General features: G+C 42.4%; 1 protein-coding gene across 3 annotated transcripts in view; it reads left to right on the top strand.

The window, feature by feature from the left end:
- The window catches only part of LOC143764899 (uncharacterized), a 52,486-nt gene extending 35,386 nt beyond the window's left edge, over positions 1-17,100 (top strand). For 2 of the 3 annotated variants that reach the window (XM_077250987.1, XM_077250988.1), the window contains exon 11: positions 8,606-10,540. In XM_077250987.1, coding sequence (XP_077107102.1) covers positions 8,606-9,648 — 1,043 coding nt within the window. In that variant the 3' untranslated portion in view covers positions 9,649-10,540. Of the gene's footprint in view, positions 1-8,605 lie in introns of all 3 variants that reach the window. The other variant, XM_077250989.1, reaches the window with a different exon arrangement.
- Positions 17,101-26,336: the final 9,236 nt, after the last annotated feature.

Raw genomic sequence — 26,336 nt, 5'->3', positions numbered from 1 at the left:
CCATAAACATTTTGGAGATTCGAGCAATCAGACTTGCTCTGAGACGCTTTCACTTCCTGCTCGCGGGTCACCCAGTTCGAATCCAATCGGACAACGTCACAGCAGTGGCGTACATAAACCATCAGGGGGGTACCCGCAGCAGGGCGGCGTTGCAGGAGGTCTCCCACATTCTCCATTGGGCCAAGGCCAACCACTCCACCATTTCCGCAGTGCACATTCCAGGCGTCGAGAACTGGGCGGCGGATTTTTTCAGCCGTCAGGGTCTCGCCTCGGGGGAGTGGGAACTCCATCCGGAGGTTTTCCAGCAGATTTGCCTTCGCTGGGGGACTCCGGACGTGGATCTGATGGCGTCCAGAATGAACGCCAAAGTTCCCAACTTCATAGCACGTTCTTGGGATCCCCAGGCCATCGGGGTGGATGCACTGATATCCCCGTGGCATCAGTTCCAACTCCCGTACGTGTTTTCTCCGCTTCCCTTACTACCGAAGGTGATCCGAAAAATCAAGACGGAGGGGGTTCCGGTGATTCTTGTCGCCCCGGATTGGCCACGTCGCGCATGGTACGCGGAGCTCGTTCAGCTCGTATCTGACGTCCCCTGGCGGTTACCAGACCGTCCAGACCTGCTTCGCCAAGGGCCGATCTACCACCAGAGCTCAGGGGCCCTACGTTTAACGGCGTGGCTGTTGAAACCTGGATTCTAACTCAAGCTGGTTTCTCCCAGCAGGTCATCCCCACTATGATAAGTGCTTGTAAAACATCTTCCGCTTGCATCTATCATTTGGATTTTCTACAGTCCGGCCTGGATTCCGGCCTGGCGCTCAGTTCCCTCAAAGGTCAGATCTCAGCATTATCTGTGTTGTTCCAACGTAAGATCGCTGCCAACTTGCAAGTCAGGACCTTCATTCAAGGGGTCTCCGACGTGGTACCCCCCTACAGAATGCCTTTCGCCAAATTTCCGTTTTTTTCTCAAACGCAGGTAATATCAAAGAAATTTTACCACTATCATGAAGTACATAATGTCACAAGAAAACAGTGTCAGAATCGCCGGGATCCGTTGAAGTGTTCCAGAGTTATAACCTCATAAAGGGACAGTGGTCAGAATTGTAAAAATTGGCCTGGTCATTAACGTGCAAACCACCCTTGGGGGTAAAGGGGTTAATCATGTATTTTTTTTAATTAAAGTATATGACACGCCAATAATACAGTCCGATACAATTTCCAGACAAATACCGTACATTAGATACATGACCTGATAATACATTTTCATTTTACTAAACAACACCCTTACCCCCTAACCAACCCCCCTCTCCCTCCCCCCAATCTCTTGCCCAATATCCAATACAACCATCTGACAACATCACCTCTTGAGAAAAGATAACATGCTTTACAAAAACACACCTGTACATGTAGGAGTCTCCCCAGAATCAACTAAACGACACCCATTCTACTTTGCAATAACTCAGCAGACGCCACACCTGGGTAATCCATCCATCCACCCCACACATTTTCAAATTTTGTATTCTGACCTCTCTTACTGTATATGTTTTTTTCCATAAGTATAATAAAATTTATCTTGTTGATTAATTCCTTTTTCCCTGGCGGTTTTTCATACAACCAATGCATTGCGATAAGCTTTCTCGCAGCACACAACAATCTTGCGATAGTCAGCCTTCCTCATTCATCCGTAGCAATGTCATCCATACAGCCCAAAAGGCAAGTAAGCTGGTTACGCACCACATCTACTCCTGTCACCTCCTGGATCAAGTTAAGCACCTTCACCCAAAAGGGTTGTAGACGAGCACATGACCACATCATATGTAGCAGATCAGCGCCTTCCTCACCACACCTGGGACATTCTGAGTCACCTCTCAGTCCTGCCTTCCTCATCCATGCCGGGGTCCTGTACACCCTATACACCAGGTATAACTGTGACACCCTCTTAGCCTCACTCAGGGAAGCCCTGTGGATATATTGAGGTATGGACTCCCACTGGGACTCTGACAAGGGGCCCACATCCGCCACCCATTTCTCCTTAATCCTTAACGGATGCTTCAATAAAAAGGTATCCATCAGACCCCTGTACATCAAGGTAATGAACCCCCTCGTACTCCTCCGAGGCCCAATAAGATACAACAAGCTATCTGACTGCAGATTCACACGCGACACCTCATTTTGACAGTTTAGGGCGTGTCTCAACTGCAGGTACTGAAAGAATGACTTCTGGGTTAAAGGAAACTCAGTCCTAAGTGTCTCGAATGTTTTAATAACATCCCCATCAAGCAACTGAGACACGAACCAAATGCCAATGCGCCTCCACTGACCGAACCCCCGCAATCTCTTAAGCTCTGCCAACCTAGGTTCAAACCAAATTGGCGTATATCTTGAAAATTCCGTTACTCCCCTCCATTGCTTAATTTTCTGCCATACTTTCCCCATCATAGCTATTGTTGGGAATTTTCTGGGGTTAATTCTGAATCTACCTGCTTCAAGACTGGCCAACAATGGGCCCTTCCCTACCATGTGTTCAATGATTATTCCCACTGAAGAGCTTTGTTCTGGCTCTCCCCAACCTAAAATGAAAAACACCAAAAAAAGGAAAAAATCAAGAAAATACACCAAAACCAGGCAGAGATGCTTACCTGTCTAAATGGGCCTCAATGCAAATGCACAAGCAGGGTTCAGTGGACCCAAATAAAATAGCAAATGCACAGGTGCAATACCTAATGAAACAGCCAGTCTTCAATAAGGGTTTGGCCGTGTGGTACACCAATGCACTGAGATACATACTCTGTATGTGGCGTGCTCACACGAGGAATGCAAAGCATCTGGCTCCAGCCTATTAATGACGCCGTATGGCGGGCTGCCCAGTGCTAAAATGCATCCTGTGTGAACAGAGGCCACAGTGTACAGAACCATTTGGGCCCAACTGCACCCTGCAAAAAATATACGTGCAAAACAAAACATATAAATATATGTAAGGTATTAGTTGATATTCTGGCCATAATATGCAAGCCGGCAACCCGCGCCAAGGGTCCTTACGTTTTGCCAGACCTACTCTAACATGAAAAACACCAAAAAAGGAAAAATTCAAGAAAATACACCAAAAACAGGCAGAGATGCTTACCTGTCTAAATGGGCCTCAATACAAATGCACAAGCAGGGTGCAGTGGACCCAAATAAAATAGCAAATGCACAGGTGCAATACCAAATGAAACAGCCAGCCTTCAATAAGGGTTTTGGCCGTGTGGTACACCAATGCACTGAGATAAATACTCTGTATGTGGCGTGTTCACACAAGGAATGCAAAGCATCTAGCTCCAGCCTATTAATGCATTTGCTATTTTATTTGGGTCCACTGCACCCTGCTTGTGCATTTGTATTGAGGCCCATTTAGACAGGTAAGCATCTCTGCCTATTTTTGGTGTATTTTCTCCCCAACCTACCATGTGCTGGCATTGAGATGCTATATAGTAAATCCATGGATTGGGGACCGCCAGACCAACCTCATCCTTTGCCCTTTGCAGATGTTCCAATTTGATGCGCGCCCGTCCACCCTTCCAGATTAAATCCCTAAATAGAGTATTGATCCTATAAAATTTACTCTGAGGCAGCCACACTGGAGCATTATGCAATATGTAGAGGAGCTGAGGCATAAGTATCATTTTGATCAAATTGGCTCTGCCTGCGACCGACAGAAATAGCTTCTTCCGGGCCCCAATCTTCTGCTGGAACTTCCCAAGCAAAGGAGTCAGGTTGAGCCGCAGATAGTCCTCTATTTTGTCCGAAACCATGATGCCCAGATATTTAAACTCATGTACTACTCTTAAGGGAACCCCAGGGTCAAGAGTCAGAGGAGCCGCCGCCTCCATGGGCAACAACACAGACTTCTCCCAATTAATAGATAATCCGGAAAGAGTCCTAAATTTACAAATACTATTCATAGCTGCCCTCAGAGACTCCTGAGCATCTTCCAAGAACAATAACACGTCGTCAGCGTACAGGGCTATTTTTTCTTCATAGTTTCCATACCGAAACCCCTTTATGTCCCTGTCCCTCCGTATTGCCGCCGCCAAGGGCTCTATAGCAATTGCAAACAGCAGAGGAGACTCGTGCTGTATATATAAAAGTCTTACTTGTTTTCTGCTCTGAAGTCCATACAGGCAGATTTACTGAAGAAATGTCGATGAAATCCAGTTATCCAAATATCACGCGATAGCTGCCCCGGCCGGTGGCAGCATATCGCTCTCTGTGTGCCACTTGCAGCGGCGTTCCGGCACGAGCACGAGTCCTCCTGCTTTTATTCGTGTAGTTCATTGGATTCAGGAAAAAAAAACCTTGCGAGTCATGTTATAGCATAGATTTATTTTTATTTTTATGTTTGGCACATTACAGTTGTCCCCCCACACAAGGGCCAGAATCAGCGCGAATACCTTTATATGCTACTCTCGCATATATATACATTGTTTAGTTCTAAGTAATACAATCTAAGGTGGTGATTGTTGTAGTCGCTGCAGTTTCAATCAGCCCTATAGTATTCAGCGCCACTCTTACTTTCATTTTATATTTTCAATTTTTTTTTAGCAAAGTTTGGAATTTTTTTTTCACCACTTACATAAAAAATAACCTAGACGTGTTTGGTGTCTATGAACTTTTAATAAATATAGAAAAACTGACTGAACAGCCATCTAGTCTGAACTGGTGCATAACCAAAAAGTCTTACATAGCAAATAGATAATGGCTGCACTCAAGTTTATTGTGCTAAAGCAAGGAAATGTGCAATACATGAAATGTGAACAGCATAATGGCTTGTGAAATTTATGAAAAAACACATGAGATTTTTAGCACAAAATTTGGCCAAATGTTGTGAGCCCATTCACCAAACGTCAAGGTAATCTCAGATCGAATGGGTAACTAACCTGTCTGCCTAGTGTGAACACTTACCTATGGCTAATAAAATGGTAAAGCCTGTATTTATAGAGGAGGTTAGAACCAACTGTGTTTGGATGTAATTAAAATCACAGCATGGTGAAGGGCGGGGCGTTCAAGTCAGAAAAAGCAATACATAGTAAATATAGAAAAACTGACTGAACAGCCATCTAGTCTGAACTGGTGCATAACCAAAAAGTCTTACATAGCAAATAGATAATGGCTGCACTCAAGTTTATTGTGCTAAAGCAAGGAAATGTGCAATACATGAAATGTGAACAGCATAATGGCTTGTGAAATTTATGAAAAAACACGAGATTTTTAGCACAAAATTTGGCCAAATGTTGTGAGCCCATTCACCAAACGTCAAGGTAATCTCAGATCGAATGGGTAACTAACCTGTCTGCCTAGTGTGAACACTTACCTATGGCTAATAAAATGGTAAAGCCTGTATTTATAGAGGAGGTTAGATTTTATTTTAGCCATAGGTAAGTGTTCACACTAGGCAGACAGGTTAGTTACCCATTCGATCTGAGATTACCTTGACGTTTGGTGAATGGGCTCACAACATTTGGCCAAATTTTGTGCTAAAAATCTCATGTGTTTTTTCATAAATTTCACAAGCCATTATGCTGTTCACATTTCATGTATTGCACATTTCCTTGCTTTAGCACAATAAACTTGAGTGCAGCCATTATCTATTTGCTATGTAAGACTTTTTGGTTATGCACCAGTTCAGACTAGATGGCTGTTCAGTCAGTTTTTCTATATTTACTATGTATTGCTTTTTCTGACTTGAACGCCCCGCCCTTCACCATGCTGTGATTTTAATTACATCCAAACACAGTTGGTTCTAACCTCCTCTATAAATACAGGCTTTACCATTTTATTAGCCATAGGTAAGTGTTCACACTAGGCAGACAGGTTAGTTACCCATTCGATCTGAGATTACCTTGACGTTTGGTGAATGGGCTCACAACATTTGGCCAAATTTTGTGCTAAAAATCTCATGTGTTTTTTCATAAATTTCACAAGCCATTATGCTGTTCACATTTCATGTATTGCACATTTCCTTGCTTTAGCACAATAAACTTGAGTGCAGCCATTATCTATTTGCTATGTAAGACTTTTTGGTTATGCACCAGTTCAGACTAGATGGCTGTTCAGTCAGTTTTTCTATATTTACTATGTATTGCTTTTTCTGACTTGAACGCCCCGCCCTTCACCATGCTGTGATTTTAATTACATCCAAACACAGTTGGTTCTAACCTCCTCTATAAATACAGGCTTTACCATTTTATTAGCCATAGGTAAGTGTTCACACTAGGCAGACAGGTTAGTTACCCATTCGATCTGAGATTACCTTGACGTTTGGTGAATGGGCTCACAACATTTGGCCAAATTTTGTGCTAAAAATCTCATGTGTTTTTTCATAAATTTCACAAGCCATTATGCTGTTCACATTTCATGTATTGCACATTTCCTTGCTTTAGCACAATAAACTTGAGTGCAGCCATTATCTATTTGCTATGTAAGACTTTTTGGTTATGCACCAGTTCAGACTAGATGGCTGTTCAGTCAGTTTTTCTATATTTACTATGTATTGCTTTTTCTGACTTGAACGCCCCGCCCTTCACCATGCTGTGATTTTAATTACATCCAAACACAGTTGGTTCTAACCTCCTCTATAAATACAGGCTTTACCATTTTATTAGCCATAGGTAAGTGTTCACACTAGGCAGACAGGTTAGTTACCCATTCGATCTGAGATTACCTTGACGTTTGGTGAATGGGCTCACAACATTTGGCCAAATTTTGTGCTAAAAATCTCATGTGTTTTTTCATAAATTTCACAAGCCATTATGCTGTTCACATTTCATGTATTGCACATTTCCTTGCTTTAGCACAATAAACTTGAGTGCAGCCATTATCTATTTGCTATGTAAGACTTTTTGGTTATGCACCAGTTCAGACTAGATGGCTGTTCAGTCAGTTTTTCTATATTTACTATGTATTGCTTTTTCTGACTTGAACGCCCCGCCCTTCACCATGCTGTGATTTTAATTACATCCAAACACAGTTGGTTCTAACCTCCTCTATAAATACAGGCTTTACCATTTTATTAGCCATAGGTAAGTGTTCACACTAGGCAGACAGGTTAGTTACCCATTCGATCTGAGATTACCTTGACGTTTGGTGAATGGGCTCACAACATTTGGCCAAATTTTGTGCTAAAAATCTCATGTGTTTTTTCATAAATTTCACAAGCCATTATGCTGTTCACATTTCATGTATTGCACATTTCCTTGCTTTAGCACAATAAACTTGAGTGCAGCCATTATCTATTTGCTATGAACTTTTAATGACCTGGAGAATCATAATGGCAGGTTAGTTTTAGTAGTGAACCTAGCAAAAAAGCCAAACAAAAAACAAGTGTGGGATTGCACTTTTTTTGCAATTTTGCCACACTTGGAATTTTTTCCACATTTTCTAGTACACGACATGGTAAAACTAATGGTGTCGTTCAAAAGTACAACTCGTCCCGCAAAAATTAAGCCCTCACATGGCCATATTGACAGAAAAATAAAAAAAGTTATGGCTGTGGGAAGGAAGGGAGCGAAAAACAAAAACACAAAGAAAAGGGGTTAAGGGGTTAAAATATGATTGTCATCACACGCGCACACTGCATACATGGTACATCAGCCAGCCTGTGTCAGTTCCTTTATACTCCCGTAGTTAAAGGACCTTTGGTGACATCTTGGTTACATGACTGTCATCAAAGGTCGTGAAGCTGCCTTAACCTTGGAATAGAAACACTGGCGGCCTCTAGGAGAGTGGGGGCACTGAGAATCAGCATAGTTCCCCTAATGACGGCAGTGCATCCCAGCCCATCTCCTCTTCAGTTTCTCTAGCCTCCCACAGTTAAAGGATCTTTGATCTGGTCACATGACCGTGATGTCACTTAAGGTCCTTAAGCAGTCTTGGAATAAAAGCGCGTGGGGGCCCTGGGCAGTTGCCCAATTTTCTCCCCTCACAACGCTGACTGACTGTAGCTTGGCTTTTTTTTTAGAATAGGGCTTGTATTTCATGCATACTTTAAAAATCTAGTAAAATCGTACTTGTGCTTATTTTCAGAGTAGATCTTATTTTGGGGAAAAACAATATTTCCAGAGTGCTATTGCATATATTTGTGTACAGTATATATTAAATCCACAATTTCCTTTAAAAGGGGTTATCTACTACAGGACCACCTCAAGTTAATCATTTCAAGACACCAAGTTTTTAAAAAATAAACTGTGGCTACTCACCTTCTGCATTGGCACCATTCCAGTGATGTTGGCGCTGCTGTATTCCGACAGTAACAAGATTTGTTATGTCACGTGCAGGCTGCAACCCAATATTCTGTTAAGTCAGACGTTTGCTCAGATGAGGTAGTAAAGCTGATGAGTGGCCGCCTATTGGCTGCCGCCCAGTTACTCTAGGGAAATGGGTTCCAGAATCGCTGAAACCTTGCCACTGCAAAAAGTGAGCTTACACAGTTTTTTATTTTAATTGGCGTTCTGAAATGATTAAGATGGGGTTGACCAGTAGTGGACCGCTCCTTTACGAGATTGAACGATGTAAATGTATTTTACATACTTTAGGTCATCATGCAAATTATTTATTTTATCTTTAATAGGTGAACCCGACAATGGCAGTATCTCGAAAAGACACCATGTTTGGTCTTCAAATGATGAAACAGAACACAAAGTCATGGGCCAAATTTTTCAAAGAGAAAATATACCCCCAGACATTGAAAATAAAGATCTGTCTTCAAATGCATCACAAAACCATATGGTCCAAAATATACCACCAGTTCTTTACAATGAAGATCTTTCTTCTGATACTTCTGATCGCTTAGAATATTTTCCTGAAGCTTCATATACTATGGCACAAAACCTCATGGCTCAAAGTATATCCCCGATGCTTTACAGTGGAGATATATCATCTGAACACTTGGATCGTTCTTTGGACCCATCCCATATTTATATGCAAAGTGCAGATCTTATAGGGGGCAAAATGTTTCCATGTTTAGAATGTGGGAAATGTTTTACAAGGAAATCAAATCTTATTGTGCACCAGAGAATTCATTCAGGTGAGAAGCCAATTGTGTGTTCAATTTGTGGGAAATCTTTTAGTCACATGCAACATCTTGTCGAGCATTGTAGGATTCATACAGACCAAAAGCCACATGCGTGTTCAGATTGTGGGAAAAGTTTCACCCTAAAATCAGATATGGTCAGACATCAGAGAATCCACACAGGGCAGAAACCATTTTCCTGCCCTGAGTGTGGAAAATGTTTTTCCCTGAAGTCAGATCTTGTCAGACATGAGAGAATCCACTCAGGACATAAGCCCTTCTCATGTTCCTACTGTGGAAAGTGTTTCACCCTCAAATCAAATCTTCTCACACATCAGAGAATCCACACAGGAGAGAAGCCATATTCTTGTCCAGAGTGTAATAAATCTTTTACGCACAGATCAAATCTCATCCAACATCAGAGAATCCATGCTGGAGAAAGGTTGTTTCCTTGTGACCAATGTGGCAAATGTTTCACTCAAAAATCCATTCTTGTTCAGCATCAAAATAGTCACATGGAAGAGAGGCCCACATTACTGTATTCTGACTACACAAAGTATTTACTACAGAAGTCAGATCACACTTTTATGGAAAACTCTTAATAGGTGGTCAGTGTTTATTCATATTTAATAAGGTTGTATAGGTTAATTTCTGGAATTGTTCCATTTTATGCAATTGATATTTGAGAAAGACAAAACCATTCAACCTATTCATAGAACAATCAAAAGGTACAAAATACTTTTAGGAAGCTAAAAAAATTGGACTGTGAGGTTCTATTAAAAACAGACATGCAGAGGTGTAGAAGTCAATGGCCTAGCAACTGCTATATACAAAATACTTATAACCATGTGCATAAGCCTTAAAAGGTTTCTACCAAGCTTTAAAGGGGTTGTCCGGTCCAAATCGAAAAGTCTAAAGTTACAATGAGTGACTGCAGACTTATGAATCTCCCTCCCCCCAGCGCAGGCACTGATTTCTGAACTGGGACCGATGGTATGTATGAGTTATACATGCTCCTGGCTGGTGGGCGCACCTTGTTTCCATACACTTGTATGGAGAGCGGCCACACCGTCAAGTCGGCCACGCCAACTGGATGGCTGTGTCACCAGACGAGGCCAAGTATATTGAGCGAGGCCACAACCATTGGCCGGGCTTATGTATAACTCATACATATCCTCTGGTTCTGGGTTATAAAGCAGTGAACCCCCGCAGAGCATAGTGCGTACACTGGGGGGATTCATAAGTCTGCAGTCACACAGAGTGACTGCAGACTTGTTGATTTGGACCAGACAACCCCTAAAGTTAGCATGATGGTTAGCATGTTGATTTACCAAGGATTATTACTAGGGATGAGCGAGTGTACTCGTTGCTCGGGTTTTCCTGAGCACGCTCGGGTGATCTTCAAGTATTTGTTAATGTTCAGAGAAGTTTTCATCGCCTCAGCTGAATGATTTACAGCTATTACCCAGCCTGAGTACATGTGGGGGTTGCCTGGTTGCTAGGGAATCCTCACATGTACTCAGCCTGGCTAGTAGCTGTAAATCATTCAGCTGCGGTGATGAAAACTTAATCTCCGAACATTAACAAATACTCGGAGATCACCCGAGCGTGCTTGGGAAAACCCGAGCAACGAGTACACTCGCTCAACACTAATTATTACCCTTTCATATAAATAGTCCCTGCCTTTTTACCAAACCACGCCTCTTAGCGAAGCCAAGGTTAATTTATTCACATTCCTGGGTCCTAATTTTGATATGATCTCTACCCTGCTAGTTTTATACATTGAGATGGTAGTGGCAACTAGTCACGTTAACTTTCTATCTTATCTGTGCTCCCTCAGACGAGACTTCTGTGTGGCAGTATTATTATTTTATTACATTGCCCTTTGATAGACACTGATTTTTGATTTATAAGGTTGATGACTTCATTGATCTTATTTCCATACTACAGCGGTAGAGTTTCTTTATATTTCATGTGTTTGGCGCACTAGTGGGACACTTTTGTTTTCTCTCTGATGTCATGTAATTTTTCCATCTGTTCCCACATCTGTTTTAGCTGGTTTTTCTTCCATTACCTCACATTGTCATTGTTAGACATTTAATTTTTAATAAAAATGTAATATTTTTGATAAGCTTACCCCTCATGTTTGATTATCTCTCTTTTATTTATAATCTAAATTCCCTAGATCATTCTATTTACAGTTTCTGGATCTTCTGATTTAGGGTATGTGCACACGTTGCAGATTTGGCTGCGGATCCGCAGCAGATTTGACGCTGCGGATTCGCAGCAGTTTTCCATGCGGTGTACAGTACATTGTAAACCTATGGAAAACAAAATCCGCAGTGCACATGCTGCAGAAAATTCAGCGTGGAAACGCTGCGGTTTACTTTCCACAGCATGTCAATTCTTTGTGCGGATTCCGTAGTGTTTTACACCTGTTCCATAATTGGAATCCGTAGGTGTAAAAACGCAGGTGAAATCCGCATAAAAACTGCACTAAATCCACGATGAATCCGCAGGTAAAACGCAGGGCGGATTTTGCAGAATCCACACGGTAAAAACCGCAATGGAATCCGCAACGTGTGCACATACCCTTAGAGATTTTCTCTTTGGTTATATGTCATGGCTTAGGAGTATGCTCCACTTAGCCGAGTGGATATTTTTGTAGGTTTATATACCCTTTAAAGTTATTGCCTATTCATGTGATAAATCCTCTCTAATCAGTTGAGGTCAGACTATTGGGACCCCTACCAATCCCAGGAACAGAGGTATATGCAGAGCCCTATTCAGTTCTATTCCGAAAGGGCTCTAGCATGGGAAAATATTCTGAAAAATTCCCACGCTAGAGTTCAGATGAGGTTATGCCAGCAGGGAGCGCAGCGCCACAAGTCTAGGTAGCTATGTTCACCTGCATTCCATTCATTCCCCAGTTTTTACAGCCAGGGGCAGCTGCATTAGCAGGCTCCTGGTTGTAAAATTATTTAACCCCTTCAGATGGATTTACATCGTGGGACATGACTGTACGGCGGGCAGGTATGGGATAATGTTTTTTTTATTTTAACGTTTTTTTCAGAAGACAAGGGTCGTTTGGATTGAGTGTATAATAAAGCTATTACACCATGTGTATTTATTTCATTAAAATACTTTTTTCCTAATGTGTGGGTTTTTTTTTAACCCTTTATTACTATTGGATTAATAATGGATAGGTGTCTTATTGACACCTCCATTATTTACCAGGCTTAATGTCACCTTACATTAGCAAGGTGACATTAACCCTTTATTACCCCATATCCTACCGCTACAGGAGAGTGGGAAGAGAGAGGCTAAGTTCCAGAATAGGCACATCTTGCAGATACGCCTTTTCTGCGGTGGCTGGGGGCAGATGTTTTTAGCCAGGGGGAGCAATAACCATGATCCCTCTCTAGGCTATTAATATCTGCCCTCAGTCACTGGCTTTCCCACTCTGGTGGAGAAAATTGCGTGGGAGCCCACGCCAGTTTTTTCTGTGATTTAACCTTTTATTTTTACACCTAGAGCTCCCAAATTTTGCACACACACACTATCATTATTAGTGAAGAATATGTAAAAATATAAGGGATATGAAATGGTTTACTGTATGTAAACCATGTCTCATATCCTGTCGGGGGTTTGATAAGGAGATAGCAAAAGCTGAATTGAATTACCGGCTTTTCTGATATCTAGCTCTGTATTAAAAAAAATATATATATGGTAACTCCAGGCTCCAGGGTGCTGCTGTACCACAGGCTTAATTTGGGCAGTACACGTGTAGTTCTGTGCCCTCCGGTTCTGCTATGGGGCTTGCAGCTCCCCACAGGCTCGGGCTCCCGGTACCCAGTTTGTGCGCTTTGGCTCCTCAGAGGCCCACTTGTAGCCTCCTTGAGCCCTGAAATCTCTCCTCTGCTCCTTTCCTGCCTGCTCTCCAGACTGATGATGATCCAGAATAAAACTAGCTCCTCCAAACCAGGATCTTTATCCAGGGAAGCTGCCCTAAACAGGGTTTTGAGCTCCCCCTCCTGGTCTGGATTCAGAAGGTGTTGTGTGTTTGTGTGTGATTTACCTGCCAAAGAGATCCCTCTTGTTTCCAGGCATAGCACTACCCTCCCCGAGAGGAAGGCAGCACTACTGTGGTACCCGAACTCCTGGGGTGTCACACTGCTATCTCTGGAAGTCTGATAGACCATGAATAGCACACAGGTATGTGTGTGGGGGATACTAGGATAATTGCCATTGGATCAGAGTGGCATTGGAAGTGGCAGGAGACACAGGAACGTTTCTTAGGTAACTCACCTGCAGGTTTATTATGGAACAGTATTAACCATAGCAGGGTTCAGTAAAGTAAACGTGGCCTTTCTGGCATAAGTGCAAAACAAAAGATAAATCACAGCAAAGTCCTTATATCTGAGGAGTTTGCCTGCTCAGACCACCATATGTCTTCAACTCCTCTTAGAGCCACGTCTGGAGACTTTCCTCTCCAAACCACAACACAGAAAAAAAACAGTGAGCATTTAACCTCCCAGTCACACCCTTGAGGTGGAGATATGGTGAGTAGGCGTCCCGCCCATCTCTGACCTACTCGCCTAAAAAACCCAGTCCCTTATTATGGCTGATTAACCGCTTCAGCACATAGCATGCTGGAGAGAAACTTATGGGTTTTTAGATCACAGAAGAAAGCAATCTTCTTGACACGTATCTCTCACATACAGTGCCAGTGACCCTTGTCACACATCCAACCCCCCCCCCCCCCGCCTGCCCAAAGCCTGGGGCTTTGGCACCTTCAGACACCAAATGGGATTTGTAAGAGAGCATCCGCATTACCATGTCACTTGCCTGTTCTATGCTGTATGTGGAAACTGAAATCTTGAAGGGCTAAGAACCACCTAGTCACATGTGCATTCTTACCCTTCTTTTATCTTAACCATCTCAGAGCGGCATGGTCTGACACTAGTTTGAACTTTCGGCCTAGTAGGTAATATTTCAGTGTACCCACCACCCTCTTTATGTCTAAGCACTTCTTGTCAACAATCACATAGTTTTTCTCGCAGGAAGAGTGTTTCCGGCTCTGATACAGGATGCTCTACCCCATTTATCTCCTGAGACATCACGGCTCCCTACCCGATTTCTGAAGCATCTGTCTGGACCACAAATTCTTGACCGGTGCTACCAGAAATGGATGTTTGCACAGAGCCCACTTGAGCTCCTAAAATGCCACCTCTGTGTCAGTAGTCAATTTCACTATCGTCAACTTGGTGCCCTTAAGGAGATCCGTTAATGGTGCGGCAATTATGGCGAAACGTGGGGTATTACTGTCGATTTATCCCAAAATTCCATGAAAGGCTCTAGTTTCTTGGAAAGCGGTTGTGGCCACTTCTGAATTGCCTCGATATTCTTTAACTGTGGCTTGATTTCGCCTCTCCCAACGATGTAGCCTAAGTATTTGGCCTCTTCCTTCCCTATGGCACACTTTTTTGGCTTTATGGTGAACCCAGCTTTTCTTAACGCATCTAGGATCACCTGTACCTTTGGTAGATGACTACTCTAGTCAGGGCTGAGGACCACAATGTCATCAAGGTAGACGGCAGCATACTTATGTGAAGCCATGTTCTGACCCATTGCCCGAAGGAAGGTAGCTGGGGCCTCCTCCAGTCCGAAGGGTATTCTGATGTACTGTAAACACCCATCCAGCATTGAAGGCCATCTCCTTGGCACTCTGTTAAATATACTTATTTAGCATATTTATTTAATCAAGACTCTTTACCAGATGCCTCATAAAAAATGTAGTGGTTTATTGGATTGTCCACCAAAAAACATCATTGCAGCAAAACATATGTGAAATAGTTACGAAGAGATTATCCATTTCTCCATATCAAAGTTTGTTCCCCATCTTTCCTGAGATTTTGAATGGTAAATGGTGTCTGTCTCTGTCATGGAGTAGAAGTCATCATTGTTAACTCGCATACCAGCTATTCATTCCATCTGTGTGAAGTCTGTAGAGAGTGAAAGAGAAGGCCCCAAGTGACAGCCCCCACCCTCCTAGGAGCCATGTTTATGTATGTCCCATAGAACACTTGTTCTCGCTATATGGTGTTAACTTTTACTCTGAGCTAAATATACAGAAATAGCTTTTGTAATGTCAGCAAAACTTTCCACGAGGCTCAGTACAGAATTGAGTGTAGTAATCAATCATTAATATTTAACAATCCCCCCCTTTTGAGGGTGACAGACATTGATTGGAACCCTCAAAGTAAATATATTGATAAGATCTTCTTTTCTTCTTCTTTGGCAAAATAATTTAATGTCCATAATAATAATATTGTTATACGTACTCAATAACATAATGATATGTAAATTCATATTATGGTAAGCCGTGACCAATATTCATATAAAATATATTATTATACTTCCCTATACATAATTATTTAAGCATTTCTGGTCCGATCATCATCATCATCTGATGTCATCTGGTCTTCATCTTAATGTCTTCTAAAACAATATTATAATTCTTTTGAAATGGCATGTAGGTATTGTAGAGACCGTGTGTCATGTCAAAGTCCATAAATTCAAATGTTGATAAGAAAACAAAGTCCATAGATGAAATGTAGCTTTAATATCTGTGCAGTGTCACCTTTAGAGACCTGGACTTACATTGGCTCGCCTTGGATATTTCTGGAATCCTTCCATATCATCCGCACGGTCTTGGAACTGGTATGACTTCTTTGGTCAGCACAGCAAGGGTTAAAATGACTTTTCCTTGCTAAACATAGCACCATAACCAGTTTTTAGTACTAATACACAGGACACATGTAAGGGTTGTAGCTTCCTGACAATTACCTTATTGTTCACCAGCTTTTCTTTGAAGCTTTATAGGTGATAGGAAACGACTGCAACATGATAAAAACATGATAACACAGTTCATTTTAGCTTCACAGGATCCTCGTCCTCTCCAATTGTGGTTGTCAGTATAGATACTGCAATCGTGGTTCTCAGTGATGGATACTGCAGTTGTGGTTGTCAGTGGTGACCTGAATTTTAATTGACAGTCTATTGTTACTCAGATAGCATTGTTACCTTGTGGGACCTCTGGATAGCGGCTTTTTCTTTTTACAACTTTAAGAATCAATTGAATTTAGAAATATGAAAAGTCTTTATTAACGTAACTCCAGTATCTTGATTGAAGTCTTCATTCCCTATTCTATACCAAATCTGGTAATTTCCCTGACCTATAATATCACAGCGTACCATAGCAATCAATAATATCCACATAATTATCAGATTAATATGGAATTCATATTTGGAAAATAAAACAATAATAAATGATAATACATTATTAACCATATTCTTCATGTGATGGAACATTTTTATGCCATAGGTGTAATTACCTTTATATGTTAGTGTGTTTCCATCTTTATTACTAAAACTTTATTAATAACCTATATTAGACCAATAATATGTAAGAATGTATAGCCATGAACCAAGATAAGAATATATACGAATAATTGAATGAATGAAAATTGTTGTATTTAACTTAGAATTGAAACATTTCTCTTATAATGAAACTATATGATCACTATATTTAATGAAGCAATATTCTTGCACTAGACATTACTTTATTAAATATTGATTTTTTTTCTTGAGAAATAAAAATTAAAAATGAAGTAAAAATAAAAATTAGAATAAAAATAAGCCCTTTATATGTTGGTGACAAATGCAGAGTAATTATGTTCTAAGTATCCCATACCCTTAATATTTCCATTATTTGGATGTTTTCATATTTGTCATAACCTTGTATTACCAAAATATTTAAATTATGTAACTTTACATGTAATAAACTTCATTAGAATAAAAAAGCCTCTTTTATAATGCTTCATCTTATTATACCCAATAGTATCTTATTAATATTTCTTTATTAAAATGTGTGAAGAAGAGGTATTGATGAAATGTGATGATGTAATCGGGATCGAAAACACATTTCCCCCTTAATATCAAAAAATATTTTATGAAAAAAATCATTTGTAAAAATCAAAATTAAAAAAAATATTTTATAACTGTCATATCAGCTTTATGCCATATATTTGTCTGAAGATATGTACCAATATATGTAACCATTAAAAAAACGCTGAATACCATAAAATCATTTGGAAAAAAAATATTCTAATATTTTATGTATGTATTATGTAGCTTTTCTTAAACCATTTTGATGCGTGATTGCACTTCTCCACTATTAACTACATCAAGAAATAATAATTACTAAAGAAATATAGACATATGTTGATTAGATAATTATTATATCTTAATATTCTAATAATTTAACTGATTTGCATTACTTCCCATAAACACAAGGTTTTTGCTTTTTTTTCAGCATACCATGAATAATGAGACATCTCATACATACACATTCCACGTTAGTCTTACATTAAATTCACTCTTAGCAGCTGCTCATACACGCATCTGTCATCTGTCACTCACACTGAGACACATACAAGTTCACACCACAAATTATTGTATCCTAATTATCAATGCGTATTGTAAACTATTAAATTTAATATCTTAATATTTCTTTGAATATTCCCCAAATACACATTACCTAACACTTTGTAAAACATTCGATAGATCGGACTCCTAAGAAACTTGAGCATGAGTTGTAACCAGGGGTGGATTAAGGGTAGCCAGGGCCCCGGGCTGTTCAGACACTGTGGGCCCCCCCGCGGTCATGTGACGGGGGGGGGGTGTCATATTATACCCGAACCAGATTATTCCAGAAAAGTGGCCGGGCCCTACTCTACTGTAACCTATTAAATATTTGTTAAAATCTGCAATATAATTTAGGTATATTTTGACCAATAATATCACATACAAGGAACAAATACCACCGCGCCATGACCAAGACCACAAATTACAAACACAGTGATCGAATAATATCACATACAAGGAACAAATACCACCGCACCAGGTCAAGACCACATATTACCACCACTTGGTGACCAAATAGCACATTCAAGGGACAAATACCACAACACCATTTCCAGACCACATATTACCACCACATAGTGACTGAATACTACAATACTGATCAGTAATAAAAAAAAACCCCACAATACTATCACCATAAGTGCCAGTATTCACAGGAGATCTATACTTAGTATGCAGTGTCTGTGTAGAGGTAATACAGAGATCACTGGTGACATTATACACAGGAGCTCTGTATATAGTGTATAGGTAATACAGTGATCACTGGTGACATTGTACACAGGACCTCTGTATATAGTATAGTGTATAGTGTCAATGTATAGGTAACACTGACTCACCAATGACGTCTCTAGGTGAAGTCCTTCATCTTTCATCCAGCACAGACCGCCATCATTTCTTCCAGCCAGGACTCGTTTCTGCAGGAAATAACAGTTATTTTGAGCTCTGCTTGCAGAACACATTACTTAATTTTTCACAACTTCTACATTACACATGGAGAAAAAAAGGCGATATAGAGTTGTCGGGGTCGTAAACGACAATATACCCTCATTCACCAGTCATTCCAAATTAATATGTGTGCAAGGCATCTGGTACCGGATAAGAATGAGTCAGACAGGTAGCTGGTTCAAACTCAGTTAATGCCCCGTGCGTCCACACATGTCTGCAACGGTCACACCAACTGGCTTTATTCTAAAATACACAATACTATATTGAGTGTTAGGGGAAGGCGTACATTAGGCGGGGTTTAAGCTAGCATTCAGTCTTTCTGATTTGTTCTGACATCTTCTGGTGGATCCTCCTTTTCTTCACATTCCTTAAGTTTCGTTTCTAAAGAAATGAATCTTATGCCTTCGGACACTAAGCTGAAACGAAACTGAACACTGACATCCATCTTTAAATACAATTACATTTGCATTAGCAGGGGAAAACTTATTGTTTCACAGTATAAGATATATAAAAGTACAAAGGTATATAAGAAAATATATTTTCACCTTGACAATCCCCCCTAAACACTAAGTTTTTCCCTTAAAGAAAGATCCTTCGAGACTGTCCATGTGATGGGAAAAGGGGAGGTGGATTTCTTCATCCAGACACCTCAGAAACTCTCCCCTAGCGAGAGGCCTCCAGGCAGCTGAACCCTTCACTATCCTCACATGGAGTTCTCCCGCTGTCCCTAAACTAAATCTCTTAGCATCATCTGAGAATGGGGGGTTCTGTCTACTCTCTTGAGAGGAATATACTTCGGGATCTCCCCTGGATCAGTACCATCGTACTCTGGTGGATCTATTTCTTGATTGAGGAAGGCGCCAGTCGGAGTTGCTTTGGCAATAACCTTTTTTGTACAAGGGAATAACACAACAGAGAATTATCGATCCAATTACAAGGAGGGCAATTAGTACCAAACAAACTTATTGAAGGAATCCCTTGATCCCACCTAACCAACTGGAGAAGAAAGATGTGTCTACTCCAGCATACATGACACGTCGTCTTATTGTCCTAATTTGTTCAACTTCTTTTTGCAACCTTCAGGAGATCTTTTGGATCTACATTTCGCCATTCAGGTCTGGCTGTCTATATTTCGTCTCGTATGTCTTTGGTCATACCGTCAATGAATGTATTTACCAATACTTTAACATCAAGTGGGTTTATGGGACTGTACTCCATATCTTCCCATTTCAGCTGTAACCGTCCAAAGTATAGCTCTACACTTTCCTTTTGTCACATCTGTAAAAAGTCTTAATTTGCGTCCTAGCACGTCACCTGTTTTTGTGCTCACTAACTACCTAGGCCTGCCTAGGTGCACTTATACGTCCAACATATGGTCATTATTTGTCTGTAGAATGAGAAAGGTTGGTTCTCAGGGTCAGCCAATTGTTTTTGCATAGCTAGCTAGTCAGAGGGCCTCCAGGGATAATACTCCTGTATCTGTCTTACCCTACCTGATGTGGTTGGTTCTCTGGTGGTGGGGAGTGACATGACATACTGGTCTACAGCTCCTTCCCAAAAGGATTACTGTCAGCCTACTCCCAAAAGTTAATGTCCCCACTATCCACCAACCACAATCCTGTGTCAGCTTCTTATATCACTGCATGTGATCTTGTCTGGACAGGATTCAGTGTAATTCTCTTAGGTCGGGTTGCAGCACGGGTCATACAAGTATTAGGGCTCAAACCCTCAACTATATCCTGAAAGGCATCACAGCTATAATTGACAAATCTTTGTTCCCTGTAATATATATATATTTGATCCATTCAACATTTTTATTAATCTGCACCTGTGGGATTATAGAAGCAATGCCGGCATAAATCTGGTTCTGGGCTTTAAACTGGTCAGGCACCCCCCTTGGCACTCCAATGGCATCAATATATACTAGTGGATCTTCTTCATAACTCATGTGGAGCTGATCAAAACTTCTCCTCTTTCTGGTAGGTTCATCAGGTATCTTTGGATCCCAAGGTAAAATCTTGAACTGCATGGCTAATTTAACAAGGGTGCATTGGCCTATCCAGGCATTAGGCAACCTAGGACGGAGCTTACCATCTCCACATAACCAATAAATATCGTACATATAATGTGTATGTTTGATTAGTAAATCAGTATCTAGAGAACTGTTCTCCTTGCAGAAACCTGTCTCGAAGATCCCTACTGGTGTACCTGTGGTGCTGTGGGAATTGTAGCAGGTGTAATTGTCAGCTAATACGGTTACTTCTCCTGGGACCTTTAGTCTGGGTCTCTCATGAATTAGTGGGACATAGTCTGGGCAATCAGTGGGCTTCAAACCTTTCAACAGATTCATAACACAGGCGGTGGTGTTGTCATCAGGGAAAAGCAGTGCATGTGTGTATAGGTGTGTATTCGCAGCAGCACAAACAATACATCCTACAGAGATATTCTGGACTCTTACATTGTATCTCACCCATTCTAACCATAGGTTTTTCCTTGGGGCTGTTTGTGTTTCTATGGAGAAAACCTCTTGCCAACTGAGACCTGGAATGGGGATCACTTCATTAACTATATTTTGCAAACGCTCACCTGGGCCTGTTTTAGGTGTACTGGTAACAGGGGCTTTGGTTGGTCTGAAACTAATATCCTGGAGCTGTATATGGCCTAAATTCCCATGGTATCCACTACTAAATACATAATTATAATGCCTTCCCAGTACAAATGTCTGTAGGTCAGCAGATTGGGGGTTTTCAAGATTCAGGAGGAGGGGGTGACAGCTTCTACCCCATTTACAGCCCCTAAGTGGTTGCAGGAGGGCTGTTAGATGCATTCTTTCACGAAGACTCCTACCCGTCCCATCCTTAGGGAACATGGCTTCACTAGGTTTATATCCCCAATCATTTCCCGTATTCCAGGCAGCATCTGACCAATAATAACAGTTATTGTTGTCATTTCTGGTAACACATATATAAAACTGGATGATCCCCTCTACCACCCGTCCAGTCTCAAGGCACTTGACTACATCACAGAAATCAAATCGCCAGATATTCGCCAGGGCTGTCAGGTTTACCCAGAGAATAGTGGGGCCAGAATTCTTATTTACAATAGGGGCCGAAGAGGTAGGGGCGAGGATAGCCCTCAGTTCCAGGATCAAAAACAACAGCAACATTTCCCTTCAGTCACTACTGTGACTAAACACTGGTTCGGTCTCTTTTACAGTGTGAGGCATGGATCCAGGTGCTCTTTCCTTCAAGTTTTACTGCAGTGGGTGTGACTAGGATCACCGTGTGAAGTCCTTCAAATCTCGGCTGGAGACAATCTCTGCGTACAAACTTTTTCACATACACCAGGTCTCCTGGCACAAAGGGATGGTGTCCAGAAACCTTGTCTGGGTCTGGAAGAGAACTGAAGACAGTTAAATGCACTTTGGCAAGGTGTCCATGTAAGGCCTGCACATAGCTAGTCAAGTCCTGGTACTTGAGCTGCAACTGTTGTGGAAAGAAACATTCAAGATTGGGGCTCCTGCCAAACAGAATCTCATACGGTGACAGTCCTGTCTTCCTGTTTGGGGTATATCTTACTGAAAACAAAGCTAGAGGAAGGCATTCTGTCCATGGTTTACCAGTCTGTCATTGCCTTCTGGATTTTAAGCTTAAGAGTTCCATTTAGTCTCTCCACTCTTCCACTGCTCTGCGGATAGTATGGAGTATGCAATGCTTGACTTACACCCAGTGCTGCCATTACCTCTGACATGATCTCTCCAGTAAAATAGGAACTCCGATCGCTTTCAATGACTTCAGGAACTCCATACCTGCATATGATCTCAGCCATCAGTTTCTTCGCCGTTGTCTTAGCCGTAGCTTTGGCAACTGGGTAGGCCTTTGGCCAACCTGAAAATAGATCAATGCAGACCAACACATACTCATACATCCCTACCCTGGGTAACTGAATTTAATCAATCTGCAGTCTCTGGAATTGGTTAAAGGGCCGGGGAGTGTGTTTGGATGGGGTTTTCACTGTCCTACCCTGATTATGTGTGGCACATATCATGCAGCTCTGTACCTGCCTTTCTGCGCAGGTGGAAAACTCGGGGGCAATCCATTGTTTCTGTAGGGTGTCACACATGGCCGTCTTCGAGTGGTGCACATTCCTGTGCAGAACCTGTGCCGTCATTGGGTACAGTACCTGTGGTAGGCAGATCTTTTCACCCCTCCCCCATAGTCCAGTGACGGTATCAGAGCAAGCCCCTATCTTTTGCCACCTATTTTTCTCCTCCTTACTTGCCTGTTCTTGTAACCGGGCTAAGATGTCTTTCAACACAAGTGGGGATGGTGGGGTGTCTAGGTGATGTACTTGAGAGGCTACAGGAGTGCTTGCTGCTTTCTTGGCAGCCTGGTCTGCCAGTGCGTTACCCTTTTTGTCCGTCCATCAGTGCCTTTGGTATGTGCCTTTACCTTTATGATGCCTGCTTGGGTGGGAAGCTGTAGTGCATATATAAGTTGCTGGACTGCCTCAGCACGTTTAAAGGGGTGGCCATTTGCTGTCAGGAAAGCCCTGGCTCTCCAGATAGGCCCATAATCGTGTGTAATGCCAAAAGCATACCTGGAATCAATGTAGATATTTACAGTCTTACCTTCTGCTAGTTTGTACGTTTCTTGTGCAGACATATGAGCTGGCATTGACTCTGCCTTGATTACCTCATGTTCTGAGACCACAGCATATCTGGTACAGTAGCATCCTCGGTCATCTTGGTGACGGGATCCATCTACAAAAAGCTCAAAATCAGCATTAGAATAGGCACACTAGAGACCAGCCGTTTCCTGAGACATCAATTCTAGACAATCATGTGGTTTGGAAACCTAATCTTGTTCCTCTGGATCCATTCTCAAAAGAAAAAGAAAAAGAGTGTCCTTGCTCATGTCACCTACTCCTCCCCCCTTTGGATCCAGGGGAACTAGGAGAAAAGTAGCGGGGTTCAGGACAGTGCACCTTTTCAAAGTCACATTAGTAGGCATGAGAATAGCACACTGAAGTCGCAGCTGTCCAGCCATGGACATGTGGCTAGGTTGTACCTGGTTAAGGATACTATATACATCGTGTGGGGTGTGGACCATAGTCTCTCCTGGTTGCAAGGGGCCATAAGTGGCAAGGTAGGCCTGACACTCTTGGGCTATGACTGGCTCCCCTTTTTCTAGCTATCTGTTGAGCCAAACAACCTCTATGTGACAGGGTAGAGTTAGCTGGGTTCACCATGGCTCCTATCTGGTGGGTAACTATGTCCCCATACCTCACTGAGAAAAGAACCTGGGATTCCTGAAATATAATGTAGCAACGTGAATGACAGGGAACCGAACTTCAGATTCCTGGAAAGTCTGGCCTCATAAGTGTGAAGGTGTCACGGGAAGAGGAGATGTAGGGGCCTTTCCGGGCTGGGGGGGGGGGGGTCTGGCATTTACACCGATTAAAGCAAGCTCTTGGTCTGAAAATTGACATGGGGCTGGGGAGGGAGATTCCCAGACAGGGTTAAAGGCGTATTGCAGTGTGAAGCTGGACTTGCATGTACGATAGGAGGGGGCAGAAACTGGAGTCTGTTACATGGAGATAAGAAACACTGATCTCGCAGCTGCAGCGATGGGGGCCAGTGAGCGAGCAAGAATTAGTACGGCTAGTGATTTAACCCCTGCCTTTCTTGCTGGGCTAAATTCTTTTGAAAACTCTTTACTATTTTCAATACATCATCCGGAGTGGAAATCTCAATATCGGGTCTACTACAAAAAGGTATGAATGGGCTTTTTATTACAATGGGAATCCCAGATCTTTAAATACTACCATAAGACGCCCATAGAACTTCTCGGCAGTCCAGGATATATTGGTGCCTTTTACCATTCTTTCAATTACTTACAAGTTTTTTTTGTTTTTTTTTTCTAAGACTAGGCACAGGTCTATTTCACTTCCAATTTCATACAGTACTTATTGCTTTAAACACAAATCTGTCAGCGTGTACTAAACCAAGGACAGAGAAAACTTTGGAATGCAATACATGGCCCGCACCCCCCCCCCCCCCGTAGCCCACAGCACCGAGGGGAGAGATTTCAAGCAGGTCGCGCAGGGGCTCACTCAGCCCCTCCCATCTAGTACTGCATTCCTCAGCGCAAGAGGGAGAAGCGAAGCCCAGCTCCCTGCCCCCCCCCTCTCTCTCCGGCACGTAGCGCAGATAAGGAGAAAAGAGAAGAACTGACAAAGAAATCTCACAGCGGTCTGCTTCGCCCCTCCCCTACACTACACAGCACTGATACAAAGCTCCGTATCCTCTACAAAGTCACAAATTACAGCAGTTTTCAGACTTAATTTCTACAAAACTTTCCTATAATCCTCCGTGGTCTGGGCGGAGCCCCAAGGACGGCCCGTACGCACACACATGGCAGGTTTCCACCCAGGTTGGATTCTGCACAACACAAACAGGACACACCTACGCTTCTGGAAAGCTCATGCCGCCGCCATTACAGGGCGGTGGCTGGGACTGCATTCTCATCATCAGTGGCACGGCGGCCATTTTACAATCTGTAAGATCACAGTTCAAAGGCATTTTATAACCAAATACGGGTTCTATATTGTCTGATCCTTCCTCTCCATCAACCTATTTTCATCCTTTGTTCTTTAAGCTTCGCGCAACTCGCAGATAAGCTTCTTGACTGCCTCTTGCCCTCCCGTGACTATTGTCTTGACTTCCACGGCATCCTCATCTAACTTGTGGGGCACGGACTTCTTCTGCTTTAAGATACGCAGCATGACTCACAGAATACTATGATTTTCTGCAGTAAAACCACTGGCAGCGATATTCAACACTGTGTTCCACAGTACGGAGCCTCACGTTCGACGTACTAGGAAAAGAGCCTCGCGCTCAATATTTCCTGTCCCTAACCTGAACAACAGTGATTACAGACTATCCTGCCACGATATTCCAAACCGTTGGGAGGCAGCCTCCTGAGACCCCTCCACAAAAATATAGGTGGTCCCCTCACGGAACGTCTTAAGTTACCTATCAGCACAGGTGGTCCCCTCACGGAACGCCTTAGTTACCTGTCTGGACAGGTGGTCCCCTCTCGGAACGCCTTAGTTACCTGTCTGGACAGGTGGTCCCCTCTCGGAACGTCTTATTTACCTGTCAGCACAATATCACAGAGGCTGCGTCTCCTATCCCTTTCTCTAAGCCGCCCCACAATCTACAACTCGCTCAATCTTTCACTTCACTTTACTAGATAACAGTCACGGGTAGGGTGGTTGAACGGAGTACAATGACCGGTGGAGGAGGTGTGGTGTACAGAGATCGCACAGGATGCGACGTCTCTCAGTTGCTGGTTCAGAGCGTGGCACAGGATCGCATTCGATCTCACCACTCGACCGGTCACTCTCCAGACCCAAGGAGACCACAGACAAACCAATAACGGCTGAGACACTAGCAAGTGTGACACATACAGTGTATATGATCGCCACTTACCGTGTGAGGAGGGTGATCAGTCCTCGAGGTCAGCCACTACGGGTATCATCCACAGACATCCAGGCATGGGTCCAGAGAGTCTCGGATCGCTGTCCACGCCCCCCGTTGGGCTGCCAAATTGTTGGGGTCGTAAACGACAATATACCCTCATTCACCAGTCATTCCAAATTAATATGTGTGCAAGGCATCTGGTACCGGATAAGAATGAGTCAGACAGGTAGCTGGTTCAAACTCAGTTAATGCCCCGTGCGTCCACACATGTCTGCAACGGTCACACCAACTGGCTTTATTCTAAAATACACAATACTATATTGAGTGTTAGGGGAAGGCGTGCATTAGGCGGGGTTTAAGCTAGCATTCAGT

Source organism: Ranitomeya variabilis, chromosome 4 (assembly GCF_051348905.1).
Source record: "Ranitomeya variabilis isolate aRanVar5 chromosome 4, aRanVar5.hap1, whole genome shotgun sequence".
Lineage (NCBI taxonomy): Eukaryota > Metazoa > Chordata > Amphibia > Anura > Dendrobatidae > Ranitomeya > Ranitomeya variabilis.
The sequence above is the reverse complement of the archived record's forward strand: the minus strand, read 5'-3'. Positions and strand labels throughout refer to the sequence as shown.